At 49.4% G+C, this 21455-nt stretch overlaps 1 protein-coding gene across 1 annotated transcript in view; it reads right to left on the bottom strand.

The window, feature by feature from the left end:
• The window catches only part of KLHL17 (kelch like family member 17), a 28973-nt gene extending 10581 nt beyond the window's left edge, over positions 1–18392 (bottom strand). The window contains exons 1-7 of the mRNA XM_081955755.1: positions 18268–18392; positions 9246–9505; positions 7080–7201; positions 6002–6223; positions 4625–4741; positions 3403–3616; positions 1909–2053 (exon numbers count right to left, since the gene is read on the bottom strand). Coding sequence (XP_081811881.1) covers positions 1909–2053; positions 3403–3616; positions 4625–4741; positions 6002–6223; positions 7080–7201; positions 9246–9456 — 1031 coding nt within the window. The 5' untranslated portion in view covers positions 9457–9505; positions 18268–18392. The remainder of the gene's footprint in view (positions 1–1908; positions 2054–3402; positions 3617–4624; positions 4742–6001; positions 6224–7079; positions 7202–9245; positions 9506–18267) is intronic.
• Positions 18393–21455: the final 3063 nt, after the last annotated feature.

Here is a 21455-nt window from a genome sequence, read left to right as displayed (position 1 = left end):
CCCTCACCTTCCTTTTCTCCATTTATCTTTCCTTTCTTTTCCTTCCTTTCCCTTTCCTTTCTTCCTTCCTTCTTCCCTCTCTCACCTTCCTTTTCTCCATTTATCTTTCCTTTCCTTCTTCCCTCCCTCATCTTTTTTCTCCATTTATCTTTCCTTCCTTTCTCTCGCCTTCCTTCCTTTCTTCTTCCCTCCCTCACCTTCCTTTTCTCCATTTAAATTTCTTTTCCTTTCCCTTGCCTTCCTTCCTTTCTTCTTCCCTCCCTCACCTTCCTTTTCTCCATTTATCTTTCCTTTTATTCTTCCCTCCCTCACCTTCCTTTTCTTTATTTCTTTCCTTTCTTTTCATTGTTCTCTCACTCACCTTCCTTTTCTCCATTTATCTTTCCTTTCTTTTCCTTCCTTTCCTTTCCCTTGCCTTTCTTCCTTCCTTCCTTTTCTCCATTTATCTTTCCTTTCCTTCTTCCCTCCCTCACCTTCCTTTTCTCCATTTATCTTCCTTTCTTTTCACTCTTCCCTGCCTCACCTTCTTTTACTCCATTTATCTTCCTTTCCTTTCCCTCGCCTTCCTTCCTTCCTTCTTCCCTCCCTCACCTTCCTTTTCTCCATTTAGCATTCCTTCTTTCCCTTTCCCCTTCTTCCTTCCTTCCTTCCTTCCTTCCTTCCTTCCTTCCTTCCTTCCTACCTACCTACCTACCTTCCTACCTACCTTAATAACAGTAGTAAATCTGCAACTCTGTGAATTCTGTACAATGACCCTTTGTCGGCCCATGTCCCATGATCTTGGAAGAGATCTAGACAGATTTCATCCAGGATTACTTCTGTATCACAGTCTCTTAGGTTCCGGTGAGGCTCACCTGAACACAGAACCAGCCTGGAGCTGAAGTTCAGCAAGTACTTTCCGTTCGGATTCTCTTTTCGGTGATGTTTTAAAACACTTTCCTGCTTCTTCTATTTAACCTCTGCTGTGACGCTTCCCTGCTTCATCCCCTTGTCTCTCTCTGTGTGTGTGTGTGTGCCTCTGTGCCAATTGTGGGGAGTTAGGACCCACCCCTCTCCTAGGAAAATGAGATATTTCAGGAAATATTAAAAGGGCAGAATATTTCCCCTAAAAGGGAGTCCCTTCGGGGAGAGGGGGCGGTCTGTAAATCAAATAAACTTGAAACTTGAACTTAGAAACTCACCCCCCTCACCTTTGTCAATGGGCCACTAAGGCCTGAGCCAGTCTATTCTACATAACAAAGCTCTACCTCCTTCCAAGAGTAGGAATTGCCCAAAGCTCTTTCATTACATCATCACCCAGCAAGAGTCAACCAAGCTTGGGACTCAGGGCAGCCTACAAAGTTGCCCCATGGGAGTCTAGCAACCAATCGGAACACAAGCTCAGATTCGAAAGCCCAGAGAGGGCATAAAACCCAGGAGCTCTCATCATCTCCTCCCTTTCCCCCACCAGCATCTCAAGCCACGAGATCCTGTCCGCCGTTAAACCATCTTTCCAAGCAGCCTCCATGTTTCCACTGTCTTTTTCCCCACTTGGAATTGAATCCAGAAGGACATTTCTTCCAACACCATAACGTTAAAATAATAATAATGATAATAATAATAATAACAGCAGCAGCAGCAAGAGGGAGTCCCATGCCGTATTTGGCATGCCCTTCCAAGGAGACCTGCTAGATGACCTCTTAGACACCCGGAAGACCTCTGCAGTCCTCCTCCCAAACCCACCTCAGAGCACCTTTCACTTCTGTAGCTCGGTGCCACTTTTTTTCTTTTAAATTGTGCAGCTGCCACCTTCGTCTTCCTCCTTTCCTCCCTCCCCTTCTCTCCCTCCCAAGCGATTCCATCCAAATATCAAATAGGAGCCACTCAAGAATTCTGCCTTGGCGGGGGGGGAGGGGGAGTCCTGCTTACCCTCCCACCGCATAAAGCTTGTTCCCAATTGCCGCGACCCCCACCCTGGCCCGTCGGGTAGACATGGAGGCGACCATGTGCCAGCGGTCAGTCCGCGTGTCGTAGGCTTCGCAATCCCCATGGATGGCAAAAAGGCTCCCTCCGCCTGCAGGGGAGAGAGGGAGGGAGGGAAGGAGTGAGAGAGAGAGAGAGGAGGGAGAGGGAGAGAGAAAGAAAGAGAGAGAGAGAGAGAGAAAGAAAGAAAGAAAGAAAGAAAGAAAGAAAGAAAGAAAGAAAGAAAGAAAGAAAGAAAGAGGGAGGGAGGGAGAGGGAAACACAAAAAGTTTTGTTAAGGTTGGAGCAGATTTATTCAGAGTCAACGTAGCTGTCACCTTGGGGAAAATCTGCTGGCAGTCCATCACACTGCCTGTTTTCCCACAACCCACAGTACCAGGCTAGAGAAGTGATCTAGGTTGGCAACTTTAAGAGGTGTGGACTGAGGAATTCTGGGATTTCAACTCCCAGAATTCCCCAGCCAAAAATTGTAGAGAAGATGCTTTTTAAGAAATATCAGGGTTATCCTTCCTTCCTTCCACTCTCTACATCTTTTTTTCCTTTCTATCCTCTCTTTCTCTTCCTCCTCTCCTTCCTCCTCTCCCTCTTCTTCCCTTCCTCCCTCTGTCTATCTCTTTTTTTCTTCCTACCCTCTCTTTCTCTTCCTTCTCTCCTTCCTTCCTTCCTCCCTCTACTTCTTTTCTTTTCCTTCCTATCCTCTCTTCTCTTCCTCCTCTCCTTTCTTCCTCCCCTCCCTCTCCCTCCTTCCCTTCCTCTCTCCCACTTCTTTTTTCCCTTCCTACCCTCTCTTTCTCTTTCTCCTCTCCTTCCTTCCTCCCTCTACATCTTTTCTTTCCCTTCCTACCCTCTCTTTCTCTTCCTCCTCTCCTTCCTTCCTCCCCTCCCTCTCCCTCCTCCCCTTCCTCCTTCCCTCCGTCTCTCTTTTCTTTTCCCCCCTTCCTAACCTCTCTTTCTCTTCCTCCTCTCCCTCTTTCCCTCTACCTCCTTCCCTTCCTCCCCCCTCCCTCTACCTCTTTTCCTTTCGTTCCTACCCTCTCTTCCTCTTCCTCCTTTCCTCTCCCTTCTTTCTCTCCCTCCACCTTTTTCTTTCCTTCCTTCCTCTCTCCCTCTGTCTATCTCTTTTCTTTTCCTAACCTCTCTTTCTCTTCCTCCTCTCCTTCCTTCCTCCCCTCCCTCTCCCTCCTCCCCTTCCTCCTTCCCTCCGTCTCTCTTTTCTTTTTCCCCCTTCCTAACCTCTCTTTCTCTTCCTCCTCTCCCTCCTTCCCTCTACCTCCTTCCCTTCCTCCCCCCTCCCTCTACCTTTCCTTTCGTTCCTACCCTCTCTTCCTCTTCCTCCTTTCCTCTCCCTTCTTTCTCTCCCTCCACCTTTTTCTTTCCTTCCTCCCTCCCCCCTCCCTCCCCTCGCTTCTTTCCTGCTCTGCTCCTTCATCCAGGCCTTACCCACAGCGAAGAGAACCATGCTGGCACCCTCACAGCGCCGTGGACGGGTCCGGCTGTTGCTCAGGACTGCTCTCTGCTCGGGCATCAAGTGGTACTTGAGAGCTTCGATTAGCAAATCTTTGCACTCCGAATGATGCCGGACCAGCAGTTCAGTGTCAACGTTGCTCATCAGGAAATCCCGGCTGAGCAAAGGAAGACGGACGCACTTCATGAGCTGGAAAGGAAGAATTAAAATCCAGAAAAGGACCTCAAAAGGCTGCCCTGGGTTGCACTCTGGGGAAAAATGGATGAGAAGATCAGCTTTCCCTTCAGAAGCTTCCATCTCCCCAATTCTGCTTCACTCAAGAGAACTTCTCCCAGGAAGATGCCCCTCGGTGGAGTCCCTTCTGGGAGAGGGGGCGGTCTAGAAGCACCAAATATAAATAAATAAATAAATAAATAGGGTTTGCCTAGATGACCTTTGGAGGCCCCTTTCAGCTCTACGGTTCGGGAAGGACCACGAACCGCGGCTGCAACGCAAGAATCAGTGGAGAAAATTAGGAAAACCTAGGCTTCCCCAAACCACGAAGCAGGCTGTACGAGAAAATACTTGGCAAGGAGTCTCTTGAGAGTCACAAACCAATGAAGGGAACTAATGGCCTCCTGCAAACTCCACTCCCCTTTCGCTCCTCTTTTATTTCCTCTGGGAGGGGCCATTCATCCTCCACCTGTGGCCTTCCTCCCTAGTTGACCCCTGTTCTTTAGCTGTTCCCTTCGTCTGGCAACTCACACTGGGAACAGGCTCCAGCTGTTCTTCTGCCTCACTGATGTCTGACTCCGAAGGCAGCTGATAACTGGCATACGGCCCTGGCCCCCTCTCTGCCTCCGACACAGAGCCCTCATCAGAGCCTTCCCCAGACTCCAGGACTGGCCCATCTTCCTCCCCAACCTCCTCACTGTCCGAATCTGCTGCCAGCTCTGCTGGCGGGCTACAACACTCTTGATCCAAACGGGAAAGGTCTCTGATGTGAAAATCCCCCAAAAGGTATATTTTACAAAAAAAAATCAGTATTTGGGGAAATGGTGATGGCGAGAACCTTTCAAGAAACAAGAGCCAAATTTGTAAGCATCGAGGAAAGCCCCTCCATCATAACTGAGGAGGACTGTGCAAGGCTCCCGGAGTGATTCCGGATCATCCGTCTTTTCAACAAATGCTTACAATTTATCTTGGAAAGCAACGTACTCGGGGAATATTCTGCTTCCGGCTGTCCACGTCGTGCTTCACCCAGCTCAAGACGGCTCGGTAAACTTCCTCTTCCGAAGGGACGTTGAGGCTGTCGCTGGAGATGAGGTCTAACACCTGCCCAGAGGAAAGGAAAGAAAGGAATCTTTGGAAGTTTGGGTCTGAGAGGATGGAATTGGCTCGGATAAAGGCAATTCTGAAGAACAGGTCAACCTGGATCCGAGAGGATAGAATTAACTTGGACAAAGACAATTCCGAGCAATGGTTCAACCCGGATCCAAGAGGATGGAATTGGCTTGGACCAAGACAGTACTGAGTAGTGGGTTTCCCTGGATCCAAGAAGACGGCGTTGACCTCAACAAGGACAATTCTGCGCAACGAGTCTCCCTGGGTCCAAGGATGGAATTGACTTGAACAAAGGCAATTCTGAACAATGGGTCAACCTGGAACCGAGAGAATTGGCTTGGATAAAGACAACTCCAAGCAATGGTTCATCCTGGATCCGAAATGATGGAATTGGCTTGGCCGAGACAGTTCTGAGTAGTGGGTTTCCCTGGATCGAAGGATGGAATTGTACTTGAACAAAGATAATTCCAAGCAATGGTTCAACCTGGAACCGAGACGATGGAATTGGCTTGGATAAAGACAATTCCAAGCAATGGTTCAACCTGGATCCGAAATGATGGAATTGGCTTGGCTGAGACAGTTCTGAGTAGTGGGTTTCCCTGGATTGAAGGATGGAATTGTACTTGAACAAAGACAATTTTGAGCAATGGTTCAACCTGGATCCGAAATGATGGAATTGGCTTGGACAAAGACAATTTTGAGCAATGGTTCAACCTGGAACCGAGACGGTGGAATTGGCTTGGACAAAGACAATTCCAAGCAATGGTTCAACCTGGAACCAAGAGGATGGAATTGGCTTGTATAAAGACAATTCCAAGCAATGGTTCAACCTGGATCCGAGATGATGGAATTCGTTTGGACCAAGACAGTTCTGAGCAGTGGGTTTCCCTGGATCCAAGAAGATGGCGTTGACCTAAACGAGGACAGTTCTGAGCAACGAGTCTCCCTGGATCCAAGAGGATGGAATTGACTTGAACAAAGACAATTCTGAACAATGGGTCTACTGGGATCCAAGAGGATGGAATTGACTTGAACAAAGACAATTAACAACAATGGGCCAATCTGGATCGAAGAAGATGGGAGTTGACCTCAACAATTCTGAGCAACGAGTCTCCCTAGGTCCAAGGATGGAATTGGCTTGGATAAAGACAATTCCGAGCAATGTCTCTCTCTCTCTCTCTCTTTCCTCTGCTACCTGATCTTCGATATCCTTTTACCCCCACCTGGATACCTCCCTTCCCCCAATCTCACCTGTTTGAGAGGCAGCAACATAAACTCCTCCGTCTTGGAGACATCCACGAAGTGTTGCAAAACGTACTTGTGCGCCGATTTCAAGAGATCGCTGCAGGAGTGGGTGTCTGCAAAACCTCGGATGCCCAGACAGTTGGAGGGGTCTAATTGGCTCAAGAGAAACTTGCAGCAGGCATCTCGCACCCCGTTCAGCTGCAGGAGGCTGGCTGCAGGAAGCAATGTCTGAAGAAAAAAAAGAGAGAGAGAGGCTCTTGCCTGCATTCTTGTGGCCAGGAGTTCCACAGACAATCCGCAATGTAGATCTCACACTGGGCAAGGAAAGCTTTTGTATTAAGGTAAAGGTTCCCCTCACACACATGTGCTAGTCGTTCCCGACTCTAGGGGGCGGTGCTCATCTCCGTTTCAAAGCCGAAGAGCCAGCGCTGTCCGAAGACGTCTCCGTGGTCATGTGGCCGGCATGACGCAACACCGAAGGCGCAGGGAACGCTGTTCCCTTCCCACCAAAGGTGGTCCCTATTTTTCTACTACATTTTTAATGTGCTTTTGAACTGCTAGGTTGGCAGAAGCTGGGACAAGTAAAGGGAGCTCACTCCGTTACGTGGCGTTAGGGATTCGAACCGCTGAACTGCCGACCTTTCTGATCGGCAAGCTCAGCGTCGTGGCCATTGAGCCACTGCGTCCCCATCTGATCAACTTATCTTCCTCTAATTTTTGAAGATACCTCTGATAAAGAGCGGAGAAAATTGGAAATCAAGGCCAGGCACCTTGAGAAACAATGTGAACTACCCCCCCCCCAAAAAAACACCTCAGCATTCTCAAAACACTTTGGTGAATTCCGATTGGCTGAAGACGGTCATGGGAGGGAGGGCTGGGATGTGGGGAAACCTTTCTGTATCTTTTCTGTATCTGGCCTGACTTTACTGCAGCCAAGTAAAAGAACCTTTCAGTTCAACCAAATGGGAGTCGAGGGTCTTTCTTTGCTAAGGGATCCAATTGGAGCAGGACTGACAGTGCTCATCCCCCAAAAGCGTCGTTTGTTGACCCACTTTGAATCCTTGCTGGTTGGATCCATTCTTACCTGCACATTCCCTTCTCCCACCACGATCTCAGCAGTGTAGGCGTACTGGACCAGCTGTTCCAGAGCCTGCGGATCAATATCGTGGAGAGTGACGTGCGTTTGACGGCTCTCACTCATCTCATCTGTGCCAATAGATTAAAAAAAATTGGTTGGGTATGGAATTGGGTTTGGCTAATCTAGAGCAAAGCAGGACTAGAGGTGACATGAGGGCGGTATTCCAGTATCTGAAGGGCTGCCCCAGAAAAAGAGGGGGTCAACCTATTTTTCCAAAGCAGCTGAAGGCAGGACAAGGGGCAATGGATGGCAACTAATCAAGGAGAGAAGCAACCTGGAATTAAGGAGAAGCTTATAGGTGAGGCATCAACAAGTTTAGGATAGCCACCAAAGTTTTAAAAAGTAGAAAGTATTGTCAGGTTTCCGAAAGATGCCCTAATTAATTCATGAGCCTCGAGCCAAGTTTCAAAAGAAATCCAGTCATTTATTAGGAACACCATTTCAGCAATACCCCATTGCAGTCAGATCTGATCTCATTTTAACTATGGCTGAACTTTACCACTGTTTCCTCCTTCCCCTCAGTCTGTGTCATAAATCACGTTCACCAATGAGGTGCATGCCTCACAAGTATCTTGAAAGTAGATCTCAAATCTGTGCATCTTCCTTGGCCAATATCTGATCAACTTAGGTAAAAAGGTAAATGTAAACATTCCCCTTTCACATATGTGCTAGTTGTTCTCGACTCTAGGGTCGGTGCTCATCTCCGTTTCAAAGCCGAAGAGCCAGCGCTGTCTGAAGACGTCTCTGTGGTCATGTGGCCGGCATTACTAAATGCCAAAGGCGCACAGAACGCTGTTCCCTTCCCACCAATGGTGGTTCCTATTTTTCTCTACTTGCATTTTTTAGGTGCTTTCGAACTGTTAGGTTGGCAGAAGCTGGGACAAGTAATGAGAGCTCACTCCATTACATGGTGCTAGGGATTCGAACCACCGAACTGCTGACCTTTCTGATCAACAAGCTCAGTATCTTAACCCCTGAGCCATTGAGTTCTTTAACAAGAATTTATAGGCCCTCCAGCTCCTGATCCCATGGCTTTACAAAAAGTAGGCAAGGTCAGAGACATCTAATCTTGTGGAGAAAGTCACAAAGGAATCTCTGTGGATTTTACTCCACTAGTGGTTCCTGACTGTAGAGGTGCTGATCTTCTCCATTTCAAGGCCATTGAGCCAACGCTGTCCTAAGACAGTGGTCATATGGCCCACCTGACAGAGCTGTTACTTTCCCACGGGGTGGTACCTATTCATCTACTCGCATTTGCATGTTTTCAAACTTTGCTGCTATGGCAGGAGCCGAGAGGAGGACGGGAGCTCACTCCACTCGTGTGGCGCTTAGGTCTCGAACCGCAGCTTTCGAGCCAACAAGCCCAGTGTTTTAACCACTGCACCACCCCGGTCCTCGGAGGAGAGATGGGCTATAAATCTGACCAATTAAATAAATGCAAGTTCAGTTCACGGTCATATGGCCCACATGACATCGCGGAGAGCTGTTACTTTCCCACGGGGTGGTACCTATTCATCTACTCGCGTTTGCATGTTTTCGAACTTTGCTGCTATGGCAGGAGCTGAGACGAAGACAGGAGCTCGCTCCACTCGTGTGGCGCTCGGGTCTCAAACCGCAGCTTTCCAGCCAACAAGCCCAGCGTTTTAACCACTGCACCACCTGGTCCTTGGAGGAGAGATGGGCTATAAATCCAACCAATTAAATAAATGCAAGTTCAGTTCACGGTCATATGGCCCACATGACATTGCAGAGAGCTGTTACTTTCCCACGGGGTGGTACCTATTCATCTACTCGCATTTGCATGTTTTCGAACTTTGCTGCTATGGCAGGAGCTGAGACGAAGACAGGAGCTCGCTCCACTCGTGTGGCGCTCGGGTCTCAAACCGCAGCTTTCCAGCCAACAAGGCCAGTGTTTTAACCACTGCACCACCCCGGTCCTTGGAGGAGAGATGGGCTATAAATCTGATCAATTAAATAAATGCAAGTTCAGTTGCAGGACGGCACAGGGCTCCAGCTGTCCCCGCCCAAACGGGTTGGCCGCTGAATTTCGGTTAGATGTAGACCGGTACGAGAACGAGAGCCCCCTCCCACTCCCCCCCCCCAGATACTTACTTGTGAACATGGCATGGAAGTAGGGGCTGCAGGAGGCCAGCACCACCTTGTGCGCCTTGATTTCCTTGGCGGCCACGTGCAACACGATGTCGCACAGGAGGCCCCGTTGCCGCATGCGGTTCATGCAGACGAAGGCGTCGTGGTAGTGCCGTTTGGAGTTGTGGGAGATGCTGTGGCCGTCCCGGTTGAGCAGCTGCATCCCGTTCTCCATGGCGGGAGCCGGCTCGCTTCTGGCTCGCGGCAATGCCCTTTCGGACTCTCTGTAGAAATTAGATTCAAGTTAAGTCCTCAACCCATGACCATCGTGAGTCTAATGTCATAAAGCATTTCCCTCCCTCCTTCCCTTCGTTCCTCCCTTCCTCTCCCTCCCTCCCTTCCTTCCCAGTGATTACAATACAGTATTGCAAGCTAATTCTGCCCACTGCCAGGAGTTCGACCCTGACCAATTGGCTCAAGGTTGACTCAGCCTTCCATTTTTCCGAGGTGGGTAAAATGAGGACCCAGAGTGTTGGGGGAAAGAGATGCTGACTCTGTAAACCACTCAGAGAGGGGTGTAAATCACTGTGAAGCAGTATATAAGTCTGTGCTATTGCTATTGTTCCTTCCTTCCTTCCTTCCTTCCTTCCTTCCTTCCTTCCTTCCTTCCTTCCTTCCTTCCTTCCTTCCTTCCTTCCTCCTTTCCTTTCCTTTCCTTCCTCCCTCCCTCCCTTCCCAGTGGTTAGAATGCAGTATTGCAGGCTAACTGCCCACTGCCAGGAATTTAACCCTGACCGACTGTCTCAAGGTTGACTCAGTCTTCCATCCTTTGGAGGTGGTTAAAATGAGGACCCAGATTGTTGGGGGAAGAGGCTGACTCCGTAAACCGCTTAAGAGAGGGCTGTGAAGCACTGTGAAGCAGTATATAAGTCTGTGCTATTGCTATTCTTCCTTCCTTCCTTCCTTCCTCCCTCCCTCCCTCCCTCCCTCCCTCCCTCCATTTCTTCCCAGTGGCTAGAATGCAGTATTGCAGGCTAACTCTGCCCACTGCCAGGAGTTCGACCCTGACCGACTGGCTCAAGGTTGACTCAGCCTTCCATCGGCTGAGTCTTCTTCTGTTGCCCTGCGCTGGAGAACAGAGCTGGAAAGCAGTGGGGTGGGCAGGGAATGGGGATTTCGCTGTATCCTTCGCCCTGGAGTGAGGTGGAAATGGAGATTTTACAGTATCCTTGCCCTGCAATGCCCACCAAGCCACACGTACCAAGCCAGGCCACTCCCACAGAACCGGTAGTAAAAAAAAAAAATGAACCCCACCACTTCCCCCAACCATGCTCTGTCTCCCTTCCCTGCCTCTGATTGACAGACGGATGCCAGGCAATGCAGGATTTCAGCCACTTGGCCGAGAAAACGCCCAAAATAGCAGAGGCGGGAGCTTCCCGGGAGGGAGGGGTGGAGCGGGGACTCCCCTCTGGAAGGAGGGGGGAAAAAGAGCGCCTGACGGAGCGGAAACAACTCCCGAGAGCCACCCACACAACTGTCAATGGATCGTGCAAATGTGTTGCAGCCTTCATGATTGCGTGGGAGGCCAAACAGACAGCCGGCTGTTATAATGAATGCTTGCGAAGGACTGGAAGAAAACTCGAGGTGTAACGATTCTTGGGGGAGGGGGGGGAGGCCAGACTGCTGCCTTCCCCCTCCTCCTCCTCGCAGCTGTTTTGATTGCAAGGGCGCAATCATTGGGTCTCCCATCGGCACGATTGTTAGGAGAACAATCGCAGGCCTGCCTTTGTTATGCGTCTTTCTCCTATGCTTCGTTCTAGGAAGAAGGGCCCGGAGGTCTCAGTGATCTTGATTGAACCTCAAAGACCAGCGGGAATCATCCAAGCCATGCGCAACTATGCCAGATGGTAACAACGCAGGTTAAAACGGGGAATAGAAGAATTCACCCAGGATTTCTAGGAGAGCAACATCTCTCTCTCTTTGGGAGCTCTCCGAGGTGCTGAAATTTCTTTATCATACATCCTACCGGTTCGGCCTGGTTCAGCCAAGCCGGTAGTGGTATGACGGCCAGGGTTGCAGAACCGGCAGCGACCCAGGCTGGACATACCTCCGAACCGGTTCCCCGGTCACCAATGTCATTGCCGCCATCTTTTTGTTTTGTTTTTTAGTTTCCATTGAACTGTGCATGGGTGAGTACCACGCACACAAGCAGACCAGCAATAAGGCCAGCCAGAAACCACCCCTGCCATACAGGTATCCCTCGGCTTATAACCATTCGTTTAGCGACTGCTCCGAGTTACAGCAGCACTGGAAAAAAGGGGACTTACACTGGTCCTCACCCTTACAACCACTGCTGTACCCCATGGTCTGTCTCGTGGCTGGCCGTGTTGGGACTAACAATTCAAGTGCTTGGTAGCCAACAGGTATTTACGATAGTTGCACCGTCCTGCGATCACGTGATCACAATCTGGGACCTTCACCGCCAGCTTCTGACAAACTGAATCAATGGGTGTGTGTGTGTGTGTGTGCCAGATTCACTTAATGGCTGCATGATTCACTTAACAACTGCAGCTGTTTGCTTAAGAACCGTGGCAAAAAGGAGGTGATTAGAATCAGGCGCGATTAACTTAACCGACACCTTGTTTAGCAATGGGCCCAAATTGTATTCGTTAAGTCAAGGGCAAAGGTAAAGGTTCCCCTTGCACATATAGACTAGTCGTTCCCGACTCTAGGGGGCGGTGCTCGTCTCTGTTTCAAAGCCGAAGAGCTAGCGCTGTCCGGAGACGTCTCCATGGTCATGTGGCCGGCATGACTCAACTCCCAAAGGAGCACGGAACGCTGTTCCCTTCCCACCAAAGGTGGTTCCTATTTTTCTACTTGCATTTTTTAACGTGCTTTCGAACTGCTCGGTTGGCAGAAGCTGATCAGATGACGACAATTCAGACGCTTGGCAACTGACTCATATTTATGACTCCTGCTGTGTCCCAGGGGATCGTGTGATCCCCTTTTGCCACCTCCCGACCAGCGAAGTCCGCGGGGAAGCTGCATTCGCTGAATAACCAGGTGACTGACCTATCAACTGCAGCGGTTCACTTGATAGCGGCGGCGAGAAAAGTGGCAAAAACGGGGCAAAACTTGTTTCACAAATATCTCGCTTCACAGCAGATATTTGGGGCTTAACTGTAGTCATAGATTGAGGACTAACTGTGAAGCGTTGTCTTTTCTAGCCTCATATTTCACCTTAGGCCACATTTCGCCCTTGTTCTGAGATGCTAAAAATCACACGTTTAGTCCCCCAAAACCCTGTTTTTATTTCAACGGCTGTGAATTATGTTCATTCACAGCCCGTCATGAGTCACAAACAGTTTGTGAAGAGTCCAACAGAAGTCTGCCACAGTCTCTTGGGGTAAGGCTGATAAGCCCCCACCTTTAACTCCCTTGAAACGCTGCCAAAGACCTAATTGCCCATTAGCTTTGCAAGGCCACACGGAGCAGAGAGTCAAAACGGAGCTTCAGAGTTTAAACCGACCAGAACGAACAAAGTTGCTTCCTGTAAAGGCTCAGGTGCCTTTGCTCCCACTTTATGTCTTATGGGAGGGGCCAATCATCTCCAAGCCTTATTCCCGAGTCACCCCTTTTGTCTTAACTGTTCTTGCCTCCTGGCAGCTCTGTGCCTGTGTGCACTGGGAACAGGCTCCCCCCGTTCCTCTGCCTTGCTGACATCTGACTCTGGAGGCTCCGAAGACAGCACATAACTCCCAGATGGCCCTGGCCCCCTCTCTGCCTCCGACGCAGAGCCCTCATCCGAGCCTTCCCCAGACTCCAGGACTGGCCCATCTTCCTCCCCAACCTCCTCACTCTCCGAGTCTGCTGCCAGCTCTGCAGGCCGCCAGTGGGCTACAATATCCCTGATCTTTCCATTTGCCTCTCTGCCTGCTGGTAAAAAGCTCCCATCTCATTTTTGAAGGGAGCAGCTCCTCCTCCTCCTCCTCTTCCCCCCTCCTCTCCTTTGTAGCCCTCCAGCTCTCCTAAAAATAGCCCCCGTTGTGAAAAAGAACATGACGCAAAGACCAAGATTAATCTGATTGCTCATACAGGTAGCTTCCGAAAACAGCTGAAAAACTTCCAGCTGACATTTCCAAGGGCTGCGAAGCCAGCCTCACATCCACGGGGGCGAAATGGTGGCGTCTTGGCAAAGCACAACGCAGCAATTGCATGTCTGACCGGGCAGGAGGAAGATCCTCAGAGCTAGAATTTAACCAGATGCCCCTTTCCCCACTATTCTATATTTTATAACCCCCAAACAATCTTGATGTGCATGTGTTTTTCGGTCCTTACAGCAAACCGCTTCCATTGTAAAGCAGGAAAGGTATTGGACAGGACGTTTGTCAGAAATGGTGTAGAGGTGGTGGCACGCAAAGCCCTCTCTGTGGGCATGTGCGCCGCCACCAGCTGCTCTTCTGGTTTCTGGCATGCATGGCCTTTGTGGGCACTAGAGCGCCGGAAAATAGTCTGAAAATGGCCCCCAAAATGGACAAGAACCATGGCATTTTTGGGTCATTTTCTGGACTGTTTTCCAGGCCATTTTCTAGGCTGTTTTCTCCACCATTTTCAGGCTGTTTTCTGGGCCGTTTTGAGGCCATTTTTAGGCTGTTTTCAGGCTGTTTTCCATGGCATTTTCAGACCATTTTCTAGGCTGTTTTCAGGCTGTTTTCTAGGCTGTTTTCAGGCTGTTTTCTGCACCATTTTCAGACCATTTTCTGGGCTGTTTTCTGCACCGTTTTCAGGCTGTTTTCAGGCTGTTTTCTGCACCATTTTCAGACCATTTTCTAGGCTGTTTTCTGCACCGTTTTCAGGCTGTTTTCTAGGCTGTTTTCTGGCCATTTTCTAGGCTGTTTTCTGCACCGTTTTCAGGCTGTTTTCTAGGCTGTTTTCAGACCATTTTCTAGGCTGTTTTCTGCACCGTTTTCTAGGCTGTTTTCTGGCCATTTTCTAGGCTGTTTTCTGCACCGTTTTCAGGCTGTTTTCTAGGCTGTTTTCAGACCATTTTCTAGGCTGTTTTCTGCACCGTTTTCAGGCCGTTTTCTAGGCTGTTTTCAGACCATTTTCTAGGCTGTTTTCAAGCTGTTTTCTGCGCCATTTTCAGGCCATTTTCTAGGCTATTTTGGTCCCAAAACAGCCTGAAAACAGCCCAAAAACAGCCTGAAAATAGCCTGAAAAATGGCCTGAAAACGGCCAAAAAAAACCCCAAAATAGATATGCACACGCTGGCAAGCTGGTCTTTGGGTGACTGGCACGCATGCATATGCCGGAAATCCAAAAACCAGCTTGCCGCCACGCGCACCGGCCAACTGGTCTTCAGGTTTCTGCACTCTGCGCCGCACATGCAGCCACATTCCAGTTTGGGCATTTGGTGCGAAAAAGGTTTGCCATCCCTGGTGTAGAGTTTCCTGCTTGGGTGGGGTGGGGGGGTTGGACTAGATGACCTCCAAGGTCCCTTCCCACCCCTGTTAATGGACAGATTCTTTTTGAAGTCATAAGTACAAAGCAAATGTTGCACAAAAATTAACGGAAGACGTTCCAGGCAAAGGTGAATTGGTGAATAAATATTGGAATATCGGTAGTTCTTAACTTACAACCGTTCATTCAGTGGTAACTGGGTTCAAAGTTATGACGACAGTGAAAAAAAAGTGATTTATGAACCATTTGTTTTTACACTTAGGACCATTGCAACATCCCCAGGGTCACCCGATCAAAATTCGGACACTGATTCATATTTATGACGGTTGCAACATCCTGGGGGGGGGGTCACATGTTCCCCTCTTGTGACCATCTGACCAACGAAGTCAGTGGGGAAGCCTGATTCACTTAAGAAATATGTTACTAATTTAACAACTGCAGTGATTCACTTAACAACGGTGACAGGAAAGGTTATAATATGGGGCAAAACAAATGTTTCACTTAGCAACATAAATCTGGGGTGCATTTATAGTCATATAACTCAAGGACTACCTGTATTGGTCAATCAATGCCTCTTCTAAATGTAATTGGCTACAGCCCCGGACATTTTCCAGCAGTTTCTTATTTTATTGGGTGGCTTTCTTTCCCCATCGATTCAGTCAAATCTTTTAGCAGATAATGAAGGAGCGGGGTGGACTAGATGACCTCCAAGATGATCCCAGTTCTGAAATTCTGAACGGAGCATCTGCCCGAACCCGCTGCATTGCTGAAGTTTATAATTTAGATTCTCTTTTTGGGAATCTGCCAGCAGAAACATTCCAGAAAGGTGGCATTATAGTACATCAGTTATGCTAGCAAGGACTATAAAATCAGTCTAACCTCCATCTTAAAGGTAACGGTAAAGGTTCCCCTCGCACATATATGCTAGTCGTTCCCAACTCTAGGGGGCAGTGCTCATCTCTGTTTCAAAGCCGAAGAGCCAGCGCTGTCCGAAGACGTCTCCGTGGTCATGTGGCCGGCATGACTCAACGCCCGAAGGCGCACAGAACGCTGTTCCCTTCCCACCAAAGGTGGCTCCTACTTTTCTACTTGCATTTCTTACGTGCTTTCGAACTGCTAGGTTGGCAGAAGCTGAGACAAGTCACGGGAGCTCCCTCCGTTATGCGGCGCTAGGGATTCGAACCGCCGAACGGTCTCCGATTGACAAGCTCAGCGTCTTAACCCCTGAAAAAGCATTCAAGAACCAAGAGTGATGCTGCTTCTTCCTTTGTCATCATTTATGTTCATTGGGACAACCAAAGATGCTTTCAAAGCTCAAAAAAACCAGCTGAGCTTCCGTCTGCTTCTTGCCAACAGCTGCAGCTATAAAAATCCAGGTCAAACCTGAAATCCATAACGCGTCATTATTTATTTACAAGCACTTCCCTCTTCCCCTATTCATTTCCATTCCCTCCCTTCCTTCTCTCCCTCTCTCTCTCTGCTTCCTAGCTTGGCCTACCAAAAAAAGAACTCAATATAACAGCATCTCCCATACCACCCAACAAATTCAAGCTGATCTAAAAAATATCAGGTTTTTTTTTGATGTCCCCTTTTGCCCCTTTTTTGGGGGGACAGATGGATGGGATGGCTGTTGGGGGGGAAGGAGGGGAGAGGCAAACCCTACATAAGCAGAGATTTAAGGGGAGGAGGGGGTGCGAGGACCCCCCCTCCTTTTAAGAGCTCCCATTTCTAAGCATGCTTTTTTTTTAAAACAAAAAAGAAACAACTTTAACAGTTTCCTTCTATGTATACATCCATTATATGTCCATTATATGTGCATTCCACCCCCTCCCTTACTCCTACATGCCATTATCTATACATGTAATTCCAGTGTTTTTATACATACAAATATATTCTTTTCTTGAGTGACAGTCATTCCTTCTGTGTCGTATCCATCGGTACATATTTATTATTCATTTCTATCTCCCGTATCTCCTTGGTTTAATCTTTCCTTAAGCTTTACCCCTGTCCTCTAACCATTTTTAAACAATTCATTCCGTACTTTAGAATAATCTGTTTCTCCTAACCATTTTTAAACCGTTCCTTCCATATCTTAAAATAATCATTTTCTCCTTCATCCTTCATCTCTTTTGTGAGTCTATCCATCCCTGCACGCTCTAAGACTTTCCTTACTGCCTCTTTCTCTGATGGAGCAAAATTATTCTTCCATTTTTGTTGCATCTATAATTCGGCCTGCCAGTTTATGCTATGTCAAATTAGATCTTGTGTGTGTGTGTGTGTGTGTGTGTTTTTAAATCATATTTCCCTGTCAATATTCCCCCATAAAAATAATTCCTGTTTTGACCTATTAGGTTGAAACCGGAATTATTTTTATGGGCAATATTGACAGGGAAATATGATTTCAAAACAAAAAACCACAAGATATATAATTTGACACAGTATAACTGGCAGCCCAGGTCGTAGAATGGCAAAATTAGAAATGAGGGGGGGCGGGGAGAGAGAAAGACAGATCGCAGAAAGCTGCAAAAGTGTCATTGTGATTTTAACGTTGAGAAATGCTGACTCAAAATGAAATTATGAAAAAAATAATCATAATTCCGGTTTCATGCCTTATTCGCTGCTGGGTTATTTCTTTTGCTCTCTTTAAGCATCCTTATGAACAAATGGGATGCTTTTTTTTTTTTTGGCTAGCAGAGATTTCTTCCATCCTGGGGGGGAAAGCAGGAGGATGAGGATGGGGGGGGGGGGAAGAAAGAGGGAAGGGACATATTACCTGCCCTTGCTCTTTGTGCCCTGCTAGGATGACATTTGCACATGCACCCCCCCCAATCCCCCCCCCAATTTGCAAAATCAGCAAGGTGCATGGCGCTGTTTGGGGAGGGAGGGAAGAGACGGGAGGGGGGGCGTCGTGCAGGCAGCCGGCGGGTGGCGGGGGGGGGGTTTGCTGCGTTCGTCTGGCGCTGAGCAGTCACCTTAAATAACCCCCCCTCCCCATAACTCAGCCGGGGTGGGAGACCAGCGCGGCTCTCCCGCTCCCAGCCGCAACGCGCAAGAGAAAACCCCCCCCCCTTATTCTTGCCTCCCTCCTTCCTCCCCCCCCAACTCAACAGCGGGGCAGATATTTCAGCAACGCCCGTCGGTGTGTGTGTGTGTGTGTGTCCCATCCCCATCCACTGCGGTGCTTTTCCTCTCCCCCCCCCCCTTCTTCCCAGGCTGCCGGTGATGGATGGCTGCAGGCGGCGATTTTTGACTCAGTCTTTGCCTTTGGTGCACCGCAAAGCTGGGGAGACCCCCAGATCGGGGAGATGGTGGGGAGGGGGGTCAAGCTCAGGGTGGAGGGCCTGGCTTTGAACCCCCCCCCCTTCTCCTCCTCCTGGAGGAAGGAGGCTGGGTGTGTTGGAGGGAGGGGGGGTCTCCCCGCAGTCTGCAACAAAGCAGCCGCCTCGCGACCCGAAGCATCATCCCATCCACGCGCGACCCCCCCCCCCCAGTGCAGAAGCTGCTGCCTGTTCAAACCCCCTCCCCCCCAGAATTGTTACTCTTCCCCCCCTCCCCCAAATCTCCCCCCCCCCTGCAAAAGACTCACCCAGCTGCGGGACCCTCCAGGGCTAAGCAGCAAAGGTGGGGGCCCTGCTCGGGCACTTTGTTCTCCAGATTGATGGATTGGGTAGCCAAAGTTCGCCCGGGAGGGGGGGGGGGAAAGAAATCCGATCCGTTTCCCAGCTCGGCGGCTCCGGGAAGAAGTGGGGCGAGGAAGGGGGTGTGTGTTGGAAATGTCTCTCTTGCAGCTTCCCAACGACGCCGGGCGCTTTCTCTGCTCCCAAAAGACAAATCGCTTTTGCTTTCTCTCTTTCTTTCTCTCTCTCTCTTTCTCTCTCTCTCTGTATCTCTCCCTATATCTTTCTCTCTCTCCTCTCTCTCTCCGTCTCACTCTCTCTCTCTCCCTGTCTCTGTTTCTCTTTCTGTCTCACTCTCCCTCCCGCTCTCTCTCTCTGTATCTCTGTCTGTCTGTCTTTCCCTCTCTTTCTGTATCTCTTTCTCTGTGTGTGTGTGTGTGTCTCTCTCTCTCTCTCTCTTTCTCTCCCTGTATCTCTCCCTGTATCTCTCCCTATATCTCTTTCTCTCTCTCTCCTTATATCTCTCTCTCTGTATCTCTCCCTATATATATATATATCTATATCTCCTTGTATCTCTCTCTCTCTGTATCTCTCCCTATATCTCTTTCTCTCTCTCCTTGTATATCTCTCTCGCTCTGTCTCTCTGTCTATGCCTCTCTCTCTCTCCCCCCGTCTCTCTGTTTCTCTTTCTCTGCCCACCCCCCCTCCGTTTACACAGCAAGAATACAGGGGAGGATGGCTGTGTGTCAAGTCGCCGCCCGCTCCGCAATTCTTCAACCGGCGGCCGGCTTAGCCTTTCGTCCACTTCGGCCGTGATGTCAGTCCCTGCATAGGAGGAGGAGGCTGTCGCTCAAAGACTGTTTTGGGAAGCAGCGCTTAGAACAATCCCAATAGAAAAAGGAAGGGAAGGGAAGATTTGAAAAAAAGAAATCTCTGTTTTGAAAAAGCCAGAGCACCAATGCATGTCCCTAATCCAGGGGTGTCCAAACTTGGGAACTTTAAGACTTGTGGACTTCAACTCCCAGAATTCCCCAGCCAGCCATGCTGGCTGGGGAATTCTGTGAGTTGAAGTCCACAAGTCTTAAAGTTCCCAAGTTTGGACACCCCTGCCCTAATCCTTTCTTTGGTAGTTCCATTTCTCACCCAACTGGGTTTGACCAATAGCAGACGAAGCAATGAATAGCAGTGATGTGTGCCCCCTCCCTCCCCACCGTCCCTGTCCCCATTGAGAGAATCCAGAATAGGGCTAGACAAGGAGACCCAAATGCATTGGAAGCGCACCTTGCACTGAACAAGGACACGCATTCAATTTTGCAGCTATTGTGATTGTTGGCCGAGCAGGGATAAAAACGGCCAGAGGAATGATTGAAGCCTGGGAAACGGGCCCTCCCTCAGGCAATAGGTGTGCTGATTTACAATCGGTCCATCAGGTAGTTAGGAGCCGAGGGTATGGTGGCACAAGGAAGCAATTAACAGGGGTGTCCAAACTTGGGAACTTTAAGACTTGTGGACTTCAACTCCCAGAATTCCCCAGCCAGCCATCCTGGCTGGGGAATTCTGGGAGTTGAAGTCCACAAGTCTTAAAGTTCCCAAGTTTGGACACCCCTGAATTAAGGACTTTAATACCCAGCCATCAAAACCCTAATTAACAACTGGAACAACTCTAGAACAAGTGCAGAGAAGAGCAGCCAGGATGATTAGGGGACTGGGGACTAAAACATATGAAGAAAAGGTTGCAGGGACTGGGTATGACTAGTTTAATGAAAAGAAGGACTAGGGGAGACATGATAGCAGTCTTCCAATATCTCAAGGGTTGCCCCAAAGAAGAGGGCTATTCTCCAAAGCACCCGAACTATTCTCCAAAGCACCCGAAAGCAGGAGAAGCAATGGGTGGAAACTAATCAAGGAGAGAAGCAACCTAGAACTAAGGAGGAATTTCCCATCAGTGAGAACAATTAATCAATGGAACAACTTGCCTCCAGAAGTTATGAATGCTCCAACACTGGAAGTTTTTAAGAAGACCCTTTGTCTGAAACGGTATAGGGTTTCCTGCCTAGGCAGGGGGTTGGACTAGAAGACCTCCAAGGTCCCTTCCAACTTGGATTATTCTATTCTATTCTATTCCCATTCATTTCCATTCTCTCCTCTTCACGGATGTGTGTGTGTGTGTGTGTGTGTGTATCCTTGCAAGCACATGCAGAAAAATCCTGCTTCCCCACAACTCCCTTTTGCACACCGAACCAGCAGCAACCCACTCCTGGTTTGTGTGTGTGTGTATACACACAAACACACACACACACACACACAAACACACACATACAATATGTGCTTGCCATTTCCTTAGAAATGGTGTCAGGTCTCCTGCTTGGGCAGGGGGTCAGGCTAGATGATCTCCAAGATCCCCTTCCCAACTCTTGTTATTCTCTCCACTCCTTAGAAAGGGTGTGTAGGATTGCCTCCTTGGGCAGGAGGGTCGGGCTAGATGACCTCCAGGATCCCTTCCAACTCATTCTGCAAGGGTCTCCTGCTTGGGCAGGGGGGTCGGGCTAGATGACCTCCAGGATCCCTTCCAACTCATTCTGCAAGGGTCTCCTGCTTGGGCAGGGGGGTCGGGCTAGATGACCTCCAGGATCCCTTCCAACTCATTCTGCAAGGGTCTCCTGCTTGGGCAGGGGGTCAGGCTAGATGATCTCCAAGATCCCCTTCCCAACTCTTGTTATTCTCTCCACTCCTTAGAAAGGGTGTGTAGGATTGCCTCCTTGGGCAGGAGGGTCGGGCTAGATGACCTCCAGGATCCCTTCCAACTCATTCTGCAAGGGTCTCCTGCTTGGGCAGGGGGTCGGGCTAGATGACCTCCAGGATCCCTTCCAACTCATTCTGCAAGGGTCTCCTGCTTGGGCAGGGGGGTCGGGCTAGATGACCTCCAGGATCCCTTCCAACTCATTCTGCAAGGGTCTTCTGCTTGGGCAGGGGGTCGGGCTAGATGACCTCCAGGATCCCTTCCAACTCATTCTGCAAGGCTCTCCTGCTTGGGCAGGGGGGTCGGGCTAGATGACCTCCAAGGTCCCCTTCCCAACTCTTGTCGTACTGTCAATTCCTTCCATTCCGGTGGACGGGCAAGGGAAGCCACGCGGCGGAGGCGGCTCTCCGCTCCCCT

Source organism: Natrix helvetica, assembly GCF_964273705.1.
Source record: "Natrix helvetica genome assembly, chromosome: 5".
Lineage (NCBI taxonomy): Eukaryota > Metazoa > Chordata > Lepidosauria > Squamata > Natricidae > Natrix > Natrix helvetica.
Note: the sequence above shows the minus strand (reverse complement) of the source record. Positions and strands in the feature narration are given on the sequence as shown.